General features: G+C 40.7%; 1 protein-coding gene across 1 annotated transcript in view; it reads left to right on the plus strand.

The window, feature by feature from the left end:
* Positions 1–1203: 1203 nt before the first annotated feature.
* The window catches only part of LOC121328621 (semaphorin-3G-like), a 38312-nt gene continuing 20365 nt past the window's right edge, over positions 1204–19150 (plus strand). The window contains exons 1-2 of the mRNA XM_041273467.1: positions 1204–1630; positions 14391–14551. Coding sequence (XP_041129401.1) covers positions 1498–1630; positions 14391–14551 — 294 coding nt within the window. The 5' untranslated portion in view covers positions 1204–1497. The remainder of the gene's footprint in view (positions 1631–14390; positions 14552–19150) is intronic.

A 19150-nucleotide genomic window follows, 5' to 3' on the forward strand; every position in this document is an offset into this window, starting at 1 on the left:
CAGTCTGTTTGCTCCACTGCAGCGTGCAGTTTGGTTTTTATAGGGATACTATTTGATGACACGTGTAGCACCAGAGATGACGTTTTATAGTAACAACCTTGTGTTGCAGATGGTTGATGCTATTTTATTTATTTATATTATTTTAAAATGTTAAGTTAAGCGACAACAGGTAACTGGAGGGGAGCGCTATCAAGAACAGGCACAGTGTTGTAATCTTTATGACTGTGTGCCTCCCTCTTGTCATGCACTCATTGTTTGTGTGTGGGTGTCCAAGCACAAAAGTCTATGAACCTCAAAGCAATTTCTAATTTTTTCTATAAACTTTTCACTCGACTGCTTTAAGAGACATTTTCTGGAGACAGCAATAATGGATACAATAATGCACTCGTACATGAGGCTTTTCCTGGACGTTTATCACACCCTGTGGTGCAGGGTAGTCTTGCTGTGATAGTAAAGTTGCTATTAGACCATCTACTATGGAACAATGTAACAGTAGCCTAAATTACATAGGAAACCTGCATATGTTTCTGGTGTACATTCTTAATATGATTATAATAACAATTTACATCAGAAGTTCATAGTTTTAAGATTCATAGTTTTACTAAAATACACCAAAAACCCCACTGCATATAATAAAACGAAATAAATAAGCGGGCAGCATTATGAAAGAAAGAATGTGCCCATAGTTGCTGAAACAATCTCTGGGAGCTGCAGATTACAATGTTATGCAAGACATTTCGTCCAACTACCCATTGTCGTGACTGATCCAGCTGTGGAATGCATTGTCGTAGGTATCCCATACCGTTCCAGTTTCAATGCTCCGATTCTAACAGTGCTGCTGTGAATGCACGAATAATCTATTATCATGTACATCTGTTTAGCATTCATTTGACTATGTCGCTGTTGTAATTGATTATCAAAAAAAAACAAAGATGTTCAGCAGATAAGATAAGTAATTAAAAGAAAAAAAGTTTCAGCATTCCGTTCCGCAGTGCGTATTGTGCGCGTTTTCCTAACCTCTATTCTAATTGAGACACTTGCTTGGAACTGAACTCTGGAAATGCGCTCGCGGGGGTCAGCGGGTCGGTTTAAATTGAAGATAAGTGAAAGGACTCGGTTTTCTCGAGGGAGGAATACGATTCAAAGAAAGCTTCGCAACATCCCTTTTGTAAGTACACAAGAAAGTATTCCTTGCTTCAAAGCTTGGTTGGAGGCGTGCCCGTCAGCTTCCTCAATCCGAGCGAGAGGAAAGCGGGGTGTGTCAGTCACTCAGTCTGGCTAAAACTAAGAAGCCACGCAGACCTCGCCGCAGACTGCCTCACGAGTGTTGGTTCTGGGGACACCCGGTCAGTCAATGCGCTCTGTCACCGGAGCCACTGCGGGAAACTTTCGTTCACTGTATGTGTATCCTGGGAACTGCGTGAATTAAAATATCACTATTTTGACACAGAAGCATACACTGACTGAGAAGTGCAAGGATATTATTTTTTAAATAGCATGTACTTTGGAAGAAATATGAAGGACTTACCTGCCTCCCAAACTCTTGTGGTGGCTGTTTTGATGATGCTTCACGTTTTAAAGACAGACTCTTCCAAGTTAAACGTGCCACGGCTGCGCCTCTCCTACAAAGGTACAGTATTATTATTATTGTTATTGTTATATTATTATTATTTTGTTTTATATTCATTATCTTTGGTATTGTTTGCAAATAGACTGTATACAAGACAAGAGTGTTTAAACAATTACATCTATATAGTAAGCTTTAAACTATATATATATATATATATATATATATATATATATATATATATATATATATATATATATATATATATAATGCTTAGATCGAAAACCGATCAGTGAAAATATATTCTGAAGAGTATTACGCAATATAAAATATGTCTATATTTCTCAACACGCCTTTTTACTGTTGGATTTTGTGTTCATTTTAGAGTCTTATTAATAAACTTACTGTAGCCTATTCATTACCAGAACCTGATGCAATAACAGTGTGTGCTAATTCAGCATAGAGAAAACAGTGTGCCTATCAAAGCAACGCAAACTAAACGAAGGAGCAAAAACCAATCAATATTCTATATCGATACAAAGTAAAAGCAGATGAAAATAAATAAACACGCACACACACACACCCACGCGCGCACGCCCACGCGCGCACACACACGCACGCACACACACACACACATATATATAGAGAGAGAGAGAGAGAGAGAGAGAGAGAGAGAGAGAGAGAGAGAGAGAGAGAGAGAGAGATGATCACATTTGCAAGCAGCACAGCACAGGCAGCAAATACATATAGGATACAAGGGTACAGAATATAAATAAGACACATCAAATAAAATGATTGCCTTATTTAAATCGTACCTGCTAAAAGTGCCTGGCTTGCCAGTACAGTGCGCATTGCTTCCGTCGCTTTAGGAAAGAAAATACAGTGTTGCTACAGACAATACCAGTTAAACAAACCAGCGCCGCAGGACAACCGGAACGCCTCTGTCTGTCATCCACTTCCAGCTGTTCACTCTTGTTCAAGCTTTAAATCAGGAGCTCTTTTAGGCTACAAAAATATCCATTGCGTCTGTTGCTCGTCTAGCACGCTATTATATTTACAAATAAGTTACAGCAGGGTTATAGGGGAAAAAATACTGTTGTGAACTGGTTGTTGAAATACATTATTATTATTATTATTATTATTATTATTATTATTATTATTATTATTATTATTTACAAAGTTGGACTATAAAATGCAACTATTTCTTTTGTTTGTACAGCACTCTGAATATTATTATTCTAATATTATAATAAATAAGGGTGTCTGTTAATACGACAAACCATGCCAATGTGCGCGCGCAAATGAGTATCATAAATCTCTTTAGTGTTTGGCTTTGTACTGGGGGCTGTTTGTTTAAAAACACTCGAGCTGTGTCTGATCTGTTCCATCCATTATGCATCCCTTTGCACATGTCATATCAATACAACAAGGCCTTCAGAAGTTACACACCTCACAAGCTTCCATAGAAATCTAAATGGACACTGTGCAGTACGCATATCAGTATATATATATATATATATATTACTATATATATATATATATATATATATATATATATATATATATATATATATATATATATATATATATGCAGGGAATATTATTTTAACAGGTTTACTGTAACAATTCGATTTTCCGAATTCATTTGGATGCTTGTTCTCTAATTCCCTGTCCAGTGATGTGGGTAGTGTTGTGCAGTGGGTGTTGTTAATCACATTATTCAATCGCTTGCACACCTACTGCACTTTCTGCCTTTATAGGGCTCTGACCCATAGTCAGCACCTATGGGACACCTAGTGGCTGCATTATTACATTACCTAATGACCAACTGGACACCAATTACATGTATATCCACCAACGCCACCTGCTAGATATTTTACATATTGCACTCCACTTTGAAATGAACTACTCCAAGGCCAATATCTCAAGGAGTGAACATTTCTGCAGGTAAAAATTATCCACACTGTTTAAAATAAATAACGTTAGTTACATATTTTTTGTATCCCTTCCAAGTATGTTCTGCTATAGAAATACTGCTGTAAGTGTGACACAATACCTTTACTATGGAGCTACCTTATACCTCTAATACTGTACATGGGCAGTCCTACTGCATTATACTGCATAGAAAAGTCACTCTGTTGCACAAATGAAATCGTATAGCTACTGCAATTTATTTAAAGTGTACTGCACTACTTTTTCTTGCACGCCGTAGTGTAACCAGTCACATCGCAGGATATAGTTAAAAACATCCCTTACTATTTCCTTCGAAAAACATCTTCAATACATCAAGAGTTTAAAAAAGATTGTGATCTAATTTGCCCTCGTTAAAAATGACAACACCTTGTCATTCTTCCTTTTTATTTATTTTTTACAAAGTGTCAAACTGAAATGGATGGTGCTTCTGGGAGATCCCCTTGTTTTTCATTGGAAGTGGGAAATGGCTCCTGAAGACATTATGGGCATTAAAAAAAGCCGTAAAAAGTAAAAAGTTTGAGGCCGCTTTGGTGCAGCAGGCAACCCAGTCCTGCTAGTCCTTCACTGGGCTTTGGAGCGTTTCCTGAACCCCCTCACCTCCTGTTGATTATTGCACGCTCCAAAGTGTGTAAATCAGGGAGAGACGTTTGCTAGTCCCACTTGAGGAGTAAGTGGTTTCACAGGTAGCGGTTTCTGAGGGATGTTTGCTGGTCCCACTTGAGGAGTGAGTGGTTTCACAGGTAGCGGTTTGTCAGTCGGTTTTTATACCCAGGGTCAGAGTGACTTGCACTGAATTTAATTTCAAAATAGATCAACAAGACGCCCTGTCCTTTGAAAATAATGACATACCGTCTTGCCCTGGTCTTTCATAGGCGCTTTAAAATGCTACTTGTAAAAACAAACAGACTGATTGTTTCAGTCTCCAGTGCCGCCAGTCTTTCACCTTTTACAGGCACCAAATTCACTCGTACGCTGCACTTGCCCTGCACTCAGCTCCTCATTCTTCATCCAAAGTGTGCAAGAGCTTTCACTGACACCCAAACGAATGCCTGCTTTTCCTGTCTTCATCATGGCTTTGGGATTTCTCCAGGGGAGGTGAGCAGACGGCGCAATAGTTTCAAGCTTATTTATGTTTCTCAGCTTCTAAATTATAAACATCATATTTCTCTCTCTCTCTCTCTCTCTTTCTGCTTCAGGCTGAGTCTTTCCTCATGGATTTCAATGCCACACCCTCTGCAAATTCAGTGCCCTAACAGATACATTTAGATTACATGCATTAAACTGAAACTCGTTGGAGGTCCCATCTCCATACTCTACTTCCTAAACACCTGGTGATACTGCCCTTCAAAAGGTCTAGTAGAGGACTAGTTTAGGATCAGGATGTCCGCCGTTTTACATTACATGCAGTGACTATTGCAGTTCCACCGTTTTCCAGCAGGGCTGCTGCAACTGGTTCTGTGTAAATTTCATTAAAAGAGACTCATAGCAAGTAATCCAATGAAGTTTAAAGCCTGCCCCAAACCACGCTAACACAAAGCTTCTAATCTTCCAGACCTGCAGAAGGATTAACAGATGGGGCTGGATGAGTCTCAGGATAGTTTGTTCAGTTACCCGATATAGTCACCTGTTTCTTCGAGAGGAAATGGCTTACTCTAGATGCTTGCACTGGTTTAAATCTACAGCTGTGGTCAAAAGGGTAATGTACATCACAAACACAGTCACAACAGGCACTGAAGCGCATGGCTTACAAAATTGTTTTCCAGTCTGCTTTTAAACCATACCTGTGTTCCTGACAAATAAAGCAATACTACAAGAAACTAAACACCTTTTTAAAGTTCATACTGTATTCATATTTCCTTATAAATGCCTCCACTGCATTCAGTGCTGTATAAACAGTTTGCTGCCGTCACCTATCTTTTATATTACAGTTTGTCTTTCATGCTGTCATGCTGTGTCAGAAAGGTCAGTCATTCAAGGACAACATGTTCATTTTACAGCGCAAAAGTAAAGCTGAAACAAGCTGCAGACAGTGCGTGGGATACAAGCTGTAACAGCTCAGGAGTTTATCCTGGCAAGCTTTAGATCTTAAATGAATAGGGAAAAAATAATCAAATCTGCGGGATATACAGCACATATGGTCCTTTTGCCATCCAGTTTGTTTAAACATAAGGTGAGTTTATGTAGAGTAATTGCAATTGAACTTAAAATCATGCTGCCTGTCCCATGTCCATAGTCTGGGCCACACTGCCTGAGAGTCACTTATCACACTGCCTACCAGTTCCTGAGGATTAGTGACTAGGCCACCTTGCTAATGAGTGTCTAGTATTCAGAACTCCAAGACTGGTACAGTCCCTTATTGCTCAGGTGCTCCTGTGTATTTTCCCCGTTTTTCAGGGCTGCCATGTGTTTTTGAAATGAAAAACCGACAGCTTCCCAGGCTGCTAGCTAATGCAGGCCTGCCTACCGCTGACAGGACTTGTTATCTCAGAAAACAGCTTTGTGTTTGGGCAGTGCAGAGCCCAGCTCCCTGTCTAAATACAGAGGAGACAGGATGCAGTGACAGACTTTTGAGACTCGGGTGGAGTTACTGGTTACACAATTTATTGTAATGGAGTCAGTTCATAGTGTGGGTGTTCCAGACTGTCTATATTAACAAGTGAGTAATAACATTTTGCATTCTTGAAACTTACCATTTTTGTAGTCTGGTAGCACCCATTTCCTCATGCAGAACATTTATGAGATGGAATATGTAGAGCAACTAACGGTCTTTCTGTGTACCCAGAAGAGGGTAGATGTAAAGTAGAGCTTGTAAATGATGCAGGAAGAAGCCTTCTGTCTGTCTGTCTTGATGCCTCTGTCCATTATTCTATTATTCGATGAAACCCTCTGTCTGTCTGTCTGTCAGGACGAATTTAATACCTATGTAAGGGGAGGGTTAGACAGGGCTGAAGACTAGAGCCCACCATGTATTCATTGTCAAAATAAAGAAGCAATATGGAACTCATTATGTGTAACCCTTTCAATGAGCTTACAGCAGAAGAATTGATTTGTCACAGTTCTGAGTTGCTGACAAAGCACGGCAAGGGAGACAGGGCTGGGAGGAGGACGTGATCTATTTATTAAAGTAAGAGCTGCCTTCTTAGAGCCGTGGGTTACCATTAGCCCAAATTGCCTTCCTGTCACAGTGTTTTAGTTATGGCCCCCGTGTTCACCAAGGTTAATTTAGACAACACCGAAAAAATGCATGCAACCGATGCTCTGGAGAGCAATTAAAAATCTGTGACGCCGAGGAGGGTCATAAAAGATAAGAAAACCAGCTGTTATAGGGGCAGGAGATATTTACTTGACCACTACAAGGTTTTTTTAATTAAGAAGGGTGTGTTAGAGCCGGGAGGCAGCGTGTTTCATTGCTTAGAGCTGAGGGTCTTCTATTGGTTATAGATGAACTCTGAGAGGCAGAGCAGTCCAGTCATGATATCCCAGGTCTGAAACAGTGCTTTCAGTATTGCATGTTTTATAAATTGCTTCTTTGAACATGGAATTGCATTTCTTCCCTGGTTGGGGAGTATTATCAACAAGCAAAGCAAAAAAAAAAAAAAAGCAAAAGGAAAGTAAACAACAAGCTTTACAAAATGTGTCAAGTTGGCTCCAGAGGAAAAAAAACTAAACAAATAAGACTAGAGAAACAATGAGTGTGCCTCCTGTTTACTGTTAGACTGCTGCCTCCTGTAGTTGCAGAAATCTCCTGGTAAGAGCGCTGGCCTGCAGCCTTCAGAGCTCATTTCTGAAGACCGTTGACAGCGGCTTCTATTCCCAAAGCTTCAAAACTCAGGATTTATTTCTGCTTTCGTGACTGAAATAAAGTTTGATATTCATCAAAGTGCTTCAGACTTTTGTTGTTGACCTCTTTATTGAACACTGATAAAGACTTCTCATCAAAATACTTTTTTTTCTTTTTTCTTCCTAGTTTTTTCTTTTTAGTGCCGTATTTCTTTTTTTAACTTCAGTGTTTGCTTTTCTTTGTTGAGGAACAAAAAAAAAAGTACATTCGCTTCGAGAATCTGGCATATTAAGTTTGCGTTTCATGAAAGAAGCCACAATAAAAAAAGGGCTTTAAAGTCATCAATCTTCTATACAGAGCGATTCCATTCCGATTCCTGGGGCGGATTCCATTTTAGCGATATCACCGGAAGGTTACATTTGCAATTATGGGTTAATATTGTATTTTTCACCAAATGCAAATCATGCCCTGAATTTTTTTAAACTGTAAACTACACCTGGTTGTATCACATTCACTGACATATTGTATTCCAAGGTGTCCCTTTTTAACTCAATTTGAATTGTTTTAAGTTATAGATGGAATGATCAATAATAACATAATAAATAACATGTCAAGCCAAACCTTTTCACTTTTTTGCTCCAGAATCCAGCTCTACTGTTAATAAGCTCCTGGCCTGCTCAGTTTAACTGACCTATACAAGTTTGTGAGTGGCAGGTCCTTTGAACTCTGGCTGGCCTTCGAGGGTGTATAAACAATGCCCTGACCTCATACCACGGGAAGGGAAGCAGTCGGGCGCAATAGAGCTGAAGGGGCTAATTGGCATCATTAGTCAGCCTGGCTTTCCACACTTAGTGAGGCTGGCCACCGCGGGGTGGGCAGTGAAATTGGCTGAGCGATGGGATGTGATCCCGGAGGCCGAGCACAGCAGGAGACACGCAAACAGCGCCGACACCATTCCCTCCAGCTCCCACGGACCCCTGGTTAACTAGCTTCGCTCTGAAGGAGAACCTCGATATCCCAAGTTTCTTAATTCATTAAATAATCAAATAAATAAATAAATCGTGTCCCGTTCCCAAAGTTGAAACACCAAAAACAAATACTCTGTTTCCATGGCAATTTCTATAGTCAGATACTGTATGGTGGCAAGTTTATTAGGTTGAATTTTATATAGTGCTTTGTAGCATATGTAAACGGAAGAGGTTGTGCCATTATAAAAGTTTACTGCAGTATAGCACAGAATACACATATTAAAAGTGTATTTAAGTATATTAGAAGGTGGCAGAGAGAGTGCATGTACAGTATTAGATTTATAAACCATCACATACTAAGATACTCAGCATCTAACAAACCCAGCAGATCCCAACAGTTACCATATCTTTGAGTTTCCGGGAAAATGTGAGACTTTTGTTTGACTTTCAATAGTTACATATGGTGGATAGGATATTGGACTTGGAAGAAGAAAGCAAGAGAGAGACACATTTTAGCAGAACCAGGAGGTAAAACTGAGGGAACACAAAGCCACTGTGTGGCTTTGAACTTGGTTTCAGGAGACTATGTTTCAGGCCACTGCACAGCACTCCACAGGAAACTTGGGTTTGACACAGCAAAGTTGTCTCAAACTAGGTCTCCCGGTCTCCTGGAACTAAGTTTCAAGCCTCAGTTCCTGAAAAAGTGGCTTTGTGTTCCCCCAGCTTAAAAGCTTAAACCTCAGTCTGAGTGCTCTCCTCAGTGTGAAAATGATGCGCGGAACCCCTGAATCTCTCTGTCACACAGGTCTCCAGTGGTGTGGGGAGCCAGTAGTTCACCTTGTCACCTGCCCTAATACTTCTTTATTTCCCCAGGCGTGAGTACCAGGCAGCTCTCACTGCCTCTGCAGTGGCCGCCGGTGTCAGAGTCTCGCTGAAACAATATTATCACAGGGCTCGGATTTCAGGGCATGGGGCGAGTGGGAGACAGAACCACACAAATTACTGGCTTACAGTGAATTAAAGAAGCAAAGAAAGCCAATTACAGCAGCCAGGGATCAGACTGAAGGGGAACTGAACTGTTGTACATGTAATCAGCTAGACAAATATACTGAGCATGGTGGCTCAGAACTGGGGAGTGGAAGACAGAAGGGTAGTATAGTTGCTAGAGGTAAGGGGCTGTGAGTAAGTGGCTAAGCAGTTAGTCAAGAGACGTGGGGACAGTGTTGCCTAGTGGTAAGAGCTGATGGACTGGGAGGTATAGTGGCATAGTGGTATAGCTGAGGGACTGGAAGTGGTTAGTTGAGAGACTGGTAAGCAGTGCAGTAGCCAGACTGGGAATTATACTTTTTCAATTGCCTCAAACAGATATTTGTGAAGAATTTTGCCTTTGAGTCCAATTTCAGGAAGCCGGGCTTGGCTTGGTGGTTAGAGATGAGGAACTGAGAAATCTGTCAGGACTCATAGTTATAGCTGAGAGACTGATAAGTAGTTTATCCAAGTGGGATCAAGAATCAGATTGCTCAACAAACTTTGGAGGTACAGTGATTTAATTATAAAAATAGACTAGCGGAAAAAGTTTCTGCCGGTCCACTTCCTTTCTGCTTTATCAGTTCCACACCCTTGCGCTCGCACAGTTGTGCTAACCAGCAAGAATCCAGGCAAGAAAAGGGCCATCTGCTATGTTTCTCCCCCTGACACGGGGATATAGAGATATAATTCAACCCTGACAAGCCTGCAGAGGGCGCACTCAAACAGCCTCATGCTTCACAGGCCTGAATGTCTGATTGGCCTCACATCGCTGATCACACTGAAATGCAAGACAGGAGTTGGAACAAGTCAGGGCCAAGAAGCTGGGCGTCAGGAACACGTGTGACAACTGCAGTTAGCTATAATAAGGGTTAGGCATTAATCGATTCCAGATGGACTGTAAAAAACCCTCAACTTCATGCCTCCATTCTCTGCGTTAGCAGTTCTATCTTTATTTTGTGTTGGAGGTGTAGCATATTAAGAGGAAGGCGAAGTATTGACAGAATCAGAAACCTCATTTATCAACAGCTGAGGGTGCTGTTGCCACCGGAGTTTGAAGTTCTCTGGCTGGCTGTCACTCTGTACTGCACTGGGGGTTTGCAGAATGTTTCCATTTTGGAGATGCTGTATCCTTTCGTTAAGGAATAAATATGATCCCCACCCCACCCCCACTGAAAGCATACCTTTCACTGAGCTCTCCTGAAATAAGATTAAGTTGCTAAATAAACTTAGCAAGCTTTGCGAGCATACTGTAGCTGACATTGGGAAAGAATACAATGGAACGTATAACGGGAACAGACTTTTTCCATGCTTAAGTCTATATCTTTAATTATTACCGTATAATTGTTTAAGCCTGTAAAAAGGCAAGACAACTTTGGAGACTATCTGCATACCTCAGTGATTTGGTCTCCAGTTTGTAGAGTACCTAGTCACCCCCTGTCCTCTACGCATCCCAGTTGAGGAATTCCTTGTCCAAGGAGGTCCATCAGCATTGCTTTTCCATGTTTCTGCACTCATTGGTCATTCAAAGGAAATGATGAGGACATGCTGTCCAGCACAATACAGATGAACTGCACTATAAATGACACAATCTGTTAAGAAGCTTGTGCACGAATAATGCAATAACATTCTTAACGGCAAGCACACGTTACCGGAATGGTAGCATAAACATCAGCGGGGTGCCTATGGTGTTGCAAACCTTCCACGAAAAGAATGCAGCATGAGGCAGCACTTTAATCTATAAGAGGTAGCCCTGTGACACGCATAGAGAAGCATTACATTGGTCCATCTCTAGATCTGGTGTGGCATCAGCGATCTACACATCAAGATTCAAACTCAGTTCCCGAGAAAACAAACGTGAAGGGCTGGGTGGAACATGACGCCGCTCTGCCTCCCCCCCACACACAGATTCTGGGTGGTTATTAACCCTCCTGGTTAGGTAAAGGGAGAAAACAAGTTATTTGTAATACCCAGTTAGCCACGGTAGCTCTGACTCTCAGAGTGAAACATGCAGAGGTCGTGACAGGTGTGGAGAGACAGAGAGGGGGGCTGCCTGGATGATGCGGGCAGGAGACATTGAGAGGTACTGCCGTCTTGACAAGGTTTCTCCGTGTCTGTCAGCACTGCCTAACAGCACAGCACGGTAGCCCTCTATAAATCAAAGGCTGAGTCTTTATTGACAGCGTGTCACTGTGTCTGTCAGTGCTGCACTGGAGAGCCAGAGGTAGTAGCCCCTCTGTGGGTTTGAGTGAATTTCTGGATTGAGTTCTACTGACATGTAAATGTCAGACTAGTCTCAATCTCTAACACTAGCTGCCTCTGTGAATGTTCTCGCACATATTTATACAGCAGAGTAGAAATGTAATATCTTCATTAGTGACTGGCCAGTAATCCATCTGTCTGTTTTTCTGAATCTTTCTGCTTTATGAAATTAAGTGACATCCATCTGTTTCATTTTCCTCTCACAGTTTTGAGCAGCAGCATCTCCCTTTTAGCAAGTTAGCTGGCAATTTTAAAATTACATCGGTCCAATCAGAACTAAACAAGAAATCCTAACGACACTTGAGAAATGTTCCTTTTTTAAAAATACTTTTCCTATTCTTGACACGGTTTGTCATTTCCACCTTAAATCCTTGGTTTCCCTGAAAGAACTTTCCCAAGCACATGATTGGCTGCTCGACAATTCCTGTCTGCGGGCAGTCCCCAGCAATCTGTCCTGACCACACTTCAAACAACATCAAGACCACACCATAATCACAACGTCCACAAAACAAACCCACACAAGGAGAGATTCCAGAACACTGAGTACTCATATAGGGGACTGAGCCTACCCTGCGAGGAGCCAGCTTCACTACAGTCCAGTGCTTAGGGCCATCACACTGCATCTGGGCTCTACCCTGATCCACTATTTCCAGAAGAACTGTAGTCAATAAACAGAACTAAACTCTGAGTATTTTTACTCATTGTCAGCCTGTCCACGGTCTTGTCAGCACTATTGACCCTTTTAAAAAAGACCTCACAAGATGATATGTGGAATTCCGTTTTTTTGTTTTTTGTTATCGGAAATTCGGCCATTCTGGAATAGATTTAGAGACTGGGTGAGGGAGAGGTGTGATTTTATTATTTACTTAAATTTCACTCAACACACCTTTGCATGCTGGGATTCAACGATGGCAGATGAGAATGGAGCGCACAAGCAGGCTGTATTCACATGCATTGTATACACAATGCTGCAATAAGCACTTTGTGAACAAAAAGGTTTTCATAGCCTGGGGTGACTCGCAATTGAACTGGAATGTGTACACTGTACACACGTTTTTCAGTATGCTCTTCAGCCATACACATTCTCCACTTAAGCACATCAAAAATATTATGCATTAATACATACAAAGTTACCACCTTCCATGCTGCAGACCAGCCCTTTCTCCATGCTCTGAGCTGCTCAACCCCACTACCTTCCACACTGCAAACTTACAATGTGTAGCTGTGACCAAACATTTTGCAACACCTAGAATTTTATGATTGAGACATAATTAAAAAAAAATAAAGAAATAAAAAAATACTAGATGAACATAATTTGTTTACTCTCATGAACTCAAAGAAACTACAAAATGATATCGCAAAAGTCTACCGGAAGCCATAATAGCAGTACTGTATTTCACGTTAGATTTTGAAATGTTATATATTTATTTTTTCTTTCAAGTGCTATGTAATTTAATATGTTAACATTATTTCATTTGACTTTGTTTAGGAAAATTAGTTAATTCTATAGTGTGTACAGCAGAATGGAATGACACTGCTCTGGGCTTTAGCTATTGGAGCTGTGCAGCAGCACTAGGTTCTGTTAGAATACAGAGTGTTATTGTTCTTGACATATTAATGGAGAGGAGGGGAAGATTCAGCAGAGATGGGCTAGAGATTAGGTAGGATGCATTTGACAGGCTTCCAATCAATGTTTTTGTGAAAAGGAAAGACATTTCTGACTTCCACTCTCTCTGACGTCCTTGCATTAAAAGTAAAGACACAGGACAGGTAGTCTCAGGTTATGAAATTAAGTCAAAGAACATTCTGATAGTGAAAACTAAACACCCAAAACACCCACTCAAATATTTAGTGAATAAAAAAAACAAAACAAAAAAAAAACAGCAACTCTGAAGTTGTTTTTCAGAATTCAGAATTTTAAGTTTTCTTAGGGACCAGTAAAGGGTGTTCCTCTCCTTTCAGAGAACAATTTAACAAAATTGTAGTTGGGAGGAAAGACTAGACATAAAATACACATTTTTTAGCAGTTACTTTTGGCAAACCTTTTTTTAATCACTACTGTAAGTAAACATTTTGCAATATTTTGAATAATTACAATCCTTTATATATTTTCCCGGAAAAAGTGCAATTTGTTCTTTTTTGAAAAACATACACATTTTAAAAAACATTAACTTTCGGTCAAGACCTATTTTTGGGGGGATCACGACAAAAAACAGTAAACAACAGCTCAAGGTCCTCCCAATGTTTCTCTGGACTCTATTCCCTCGAGAGACCTCGCAAAAGAAAAGCATTACTTTTTTCCTTTTGACTCAACCATCTTGCACCCAGTATCTTTCCAACCACAAACCTCAACAGCTACAGAGGATCATTTTACAACTTCAATCTCTATAAGATGAACAGCTGCATGAGTCAGCCTTCTGAAAAACAAGCTATACTTTAAAAATGACATCACACTTCAATCAAATCATCCAGATACTAGCCAGCCACGTATATTGCTAAGGCGTTTTTGTTATTTCGCTGCACTGTAGTACAATATGATACATGCAGTAGAACAATGTACTTATTCCCCAGGACCAATTTATTAAAATACCACATTGCTAATAGAGGGGGGGGGGGGGGGGGGGGTTTGGGGAGTCCAAAGACCTCACAAACCCACAGAAAAATTCACAGTGACATCACAATGCATATTACAGAATGCTCTTTGTGGGTGGAATGTATTTAGTATGGAACTGGTGCCTATAGAACATCCAAGAGCTCTTAGCATGCCCTGCCAAGATACTGCAGCTGAAACACTTTCTTTTTGTTCTTTCAGATCTCCTGGCCACAAACAGGTCATCCATATTCATTGGACATGGAGGCTTTCTCAATTTAAGCTCCATGTTTCTGGATGAATATCACGACCGGCTATTTATTGGAGGGAAGGATGTTCTGTACTCTCTACGCCTGGACCCCAACAACATTGACTCGAAAGAGGTACCGACCTTCCCCTGTTCTAGGCTGTAGCTAACCAGAAGGAAAACAATTGCGTCATGTACGCTACATGACCAACTGGATCTGTGTCAACCATAAAATAAACACGGCATGTTTCATGTGTAGTGAGCTTGCCATGAAGACATGATATCTGTGGTTACACAATTTAGTTCAGGGGCCATGTTTTCACATACAGGACATAAAGCGGCTTAGAGTCCAACATAAGTATAAGCAGGTGGCCCAACTGATATGACCCGATTTACTCTATGATGGCTCGGGTCAGACTTGTAAGTGTAAGAGCACTCTTACTTGCGAGAGCGTAGAGTCAGTAAATCAGAGCAAGGGACTCAAAACCACCACACAATTCATCTCAGCTTGAGAGGGACCCAGGACTCAATGGCATAGTGTGTTCTGGCCAGAACTGAGATGAGCTTGCAGAGCTGGGAGGGGAAGTTCTCATAGCACCTGGTGACAACATGCCTGACTGTATTTCTGAGTGTCTTCCATGAGCAATACATTTACAAATATATGCATTGTGTGATTCACTGCCATTAAGGATTCTGTTCCCAGATGGTGAGATGAGATGAGGTTAAAAGCTCTATAACCACGAATGCAAACAAGCCTGGCTCTTTGGCAACGTTAGTTTAGACACTTGTTTGCAGTGCGCTGGGTCGTCCATTTGCACCCAGCCTGCCCCTGTTACATAAACAAATGAAAAAAACACAAAACATTATTTTAAGCTATACCCTACAAAGGTCCTATCCTTTCATGCTTCGTCGAGTTCGATACTAAGCTTCTGTGTCAGCAAAAAAGGAAAACAAAACGTCAAGAAGCAGAAAAAACTAAACAAAAAAACGAAGAAATCAAAGACAAATGTATTATTGTATTTGCTATTGTATTTGCTTTAAGAAATAGCCAAATCTTCAGCCACTTAAACATGCTTACTGTATCTCAAACAAAACAATCCTCCAGCCTTACTCACTCCCTGAAAAAATTCTCAGGCTCAGTCTGGGGTAATGATGTCACCGTCTCTCTATGGGTTTGGACATTCCCAATTGTGAGCTTGTGCCGTCCTTCCAAATGGTCTGAAATTTGGGAATTAAAAACAAAAAAAACGAATTTAAAAATGGTTTAAGCCATTTACCTTTTTGGAATGGTCTTGAGCCTGAAACTCTCCATGCGTCTGCCTGTATCGTCAGTTTTCCAAAAAGTGTGCTGGACTACATTTCAGTCATCTGTGCAATACACACATCTGTGACTGTGCAGATGCACTGTTATTTCATTGTCTCTGGAAAGACAACCATGTAAACAAAATCATTGCAGGTTAAGGGTTTAAAACCTTGACGTAATTCTAGTTCTTTCCTCCTAGGCTGTGCGCTGGCCACATAGCTTTCCATCCAACGCCGCTCTCTGACTTGATGCTAATTGGCGTACGTCAAGCCTCAGTTTGACTTGTTTAAACACCTTCTTGGGTGGCAGGATGGAATAAGCAGCTGCTTCGGTTCAAGGTTTCGAGAAGCAGGTCTTAGAACTCCTAAGGGACCATGAGGCAGATTTACTTTAAAGCATCAGGGGTTTTCTAAACTAGCTGCTGTCACAATACTCTCAAACCGTCACGCCAGTACCCCTTACCCGCTGTGCTCTTATACTGAGACCATGCACATCCATTAATCATCCACTTATTTGCACCTGAAGTGTCATCGCTGACTGGCATGAGGTATTTCTGAGACCACAATGCCTCCTTGTTAAATCTCCTGATCATACTTAAACTCGGGGATCCGATTATAAAACATCTAGAAATGTGTTTCAACCATCATTATTATTAACAAGAAATAGCAGTTTTTCACAATATCGCTTCAATGACACATTGCTAGTGTAAATCTTAATCCACTTTCACACCAGCACACTCTATTTGGGTCGGACCTGGTGCGATGTGGGTCGGCTGCACGATTACAAACTGATTTTGATAAAGCAAGGTTGACCTCACCAACACGCGTACGCAATTCTGGGTTGAACCGTCAGAACAAATTTTGATTAGAGCAAATGTTTCTTCATCCCTACTGCAACAAACTACTGTCGCACCTGACCTTACTCACCTTCTAAAAGTTTATGACAATATATTTGCGTAGCAATTGTGCAGTTTAGCCATGTTTGTCCCACAGTTACATACATTATATATATATATACACACACACACACACATATATAATATATATTTTTTTTTTTAACCATAGTTCACCATGGTTTGTCTTGTTTTGTAATACACTTTACCACACCTTTTACTGTGTAAAACTGTTTTATGGATCTGCGTGAATGCAAAGGCCAGTGTGGGCCCCAAGCCAATATCGGATATTGCAACCAGGCTTGCATGACTCACTCTCCACTTTTATTAGGTGAGCCACTGGAGACGCCAGAACATGCATTGTTGATCGTTCTGTTTTGTGAGGTGAGAAGTGCAGTCTGTCTATAGCAGGAAGCCCAGTAAGGAAGGAAGAAGGCTCTTAATAGTAACACAGGAGAACAGTATAGGCCCTGGTACTTCCATTAACAATGTAGGGAAAAGAGGAATGCACAAACAGGGTGATTCACACTTGGACACACTACCTTGATCAAAGCTGACAATGGCATGCCATGGCAAAAGCATGCCAATGTATAGTAAAGCATTAAAAAAGCACAGTGAAAGTGTGTTGAAGTACAAACACCGTGCAAATACAAATACAATAAGTGGTAGAGACCATGGTAAAAGCATGGGCAAAATTACTGTGCAAACATACCTTCTGGAATTTGTTCATGTGTAGAGTTTTGGTTAAACTGAACAGTGAGGAGCATCTTATTTTTGAAGGTACATAGCTGTTAAAAATATTCTTTTTTAAATGACAGGGGACTGCATCACTCTGAATAAAAGCCTTCTTTCTCAGTAGGGATTCATCTCAAAAGATGAACTAATTGTCCAACCCTTTTAAGCTTAGGAGTTAATATAATAAATGGAATTCATTTGGAATCATGTTGATTTTGACTTCCAGCTCCATTAACATGTCCTTGATGAGGTGTAAATTCACTCTGTATTAAAAACAGGTCCACATCTGCTCCATTGCTGTTTCTGGTTAATCCTAACAAGCTTGGGCTTGTGAAAGAAATATATGGATAAGGTCGGGAGCTCCCTTGGTGGTGCGAATGATACAATTATTAATAGACACGTTGTGTCAGTGCATTGTTTGCAGCACACGCATGAACCTGCGAATGCGTTACAGCTACTGAGATAACCGGGGCGGAGCTGCGGCTTGGGAACATGAAACAGGATCGCTCAGAATTAATCCTAATTAAACAGGAGACACAAATGGAAAGCAATGCAAGAGACATAAGTGGAAAGCAGACAGATAGGACAAGGAGAACAGGAGATCTGCTACTTAAGAGACTGAAACAAAATCCAACACACACAAATACACACACAGGGCCGTTATTACAGGTTGGCATGCGCTGTAGATTACAGCAATGCAGACCATTGACTTATTTCACAGACACACCCAACCAGACATGGACAGGATAGGGGCTCTGTCTCTATAGCCGTATCCCTACTGACAAAACATACAGACAACTAACAAGTTACACTCACACAGAGATTGGTGAGAGTAGGGAATGGGCTGCCTAACTTGACAAAGTTTTGAGATCAATCAGCCACTAGAATCTGCGCAAGTTTAAATTATTCTTATGTTTCAAGGAGAAATTCCTGGATGGCCAACACATTGTCCACCAATCGCCAGTGTCTATATAATACCTTATCCACACTACACGTGCATTATATAGGTAATCTGAATAGGTTATAAAGGCCATGGAACACCAGGCCACTTCTTAAGGCAAATTGTTGAAGGACAAGCATTTTCAAGCATCTTCCCCAACGAGCTGCAGAAACCAAGAATGTTTGGATTGTGTTACTTGAGCTTTGCACAGGGTAAAAATTGCTTAAGAAAAATGTCACTTGCATTATGTTTTTGCCTAAGTTGCCTGAAAGAAAGAGTTGAGAAAGAAAGAATTGCCTTAAAGTTGTATGATGTTCTATAGCTTTAAGGTACTTTAATAATGCTAAATAAATACAACACTTGGCAATAGATAGGGTCAACTATCTAGCAGGTAATGCTGTTTACAAGTCATTCTATTCTTCTCTATCTTTAAACATGTACAGCAAATATGTATCTTTAAAAGCAGAACATCTTAAACAAACTGAAGTCCAGAACCTCTTCAGTGTGCCTCAAGCATGGGAAATGTATCCGAAATATTCCTTTGCATCTTGAACAGAGTGGAGCATTTAACGTGGCTGGTATTAATTCATCCACAACCACAACCACCCAATTTTGAAAATCCTTAGATAACTGTACACACTTTTTATTGGCAACATAAAAGGAAACATTTTGCAATGTGTTTTATTTTTCATACTGGTGGTTGAAAAAAGAAACAAGGACCAGGGGTCACAAATGGAGTTTAGACAAGGGGGCATTCAGAACAGAAAATAGGAGGCACTTTTTTACACAGAGAATTGTGAGGGTCTGGAATCAACTCCCCAGTAATGTTGTTGAAGCTGACACCCTGGGATCCTTCAAGAAGCTG

This window comes from Polyodon spathula, chromosome 16 (assembly GCF_017654505.1).
Source record: "Polyodon spathula isolate WHYD16114869_AA chromosome 16, ASM1765450v1, whole genome shotgun sequence".
Taxonomy (NCBI): Eukaryota; Metazoa; Chordata; class Actinopteri; order Acipenseriformes; family Polyodontidae; genus Polyodon; species Polyodon spathula.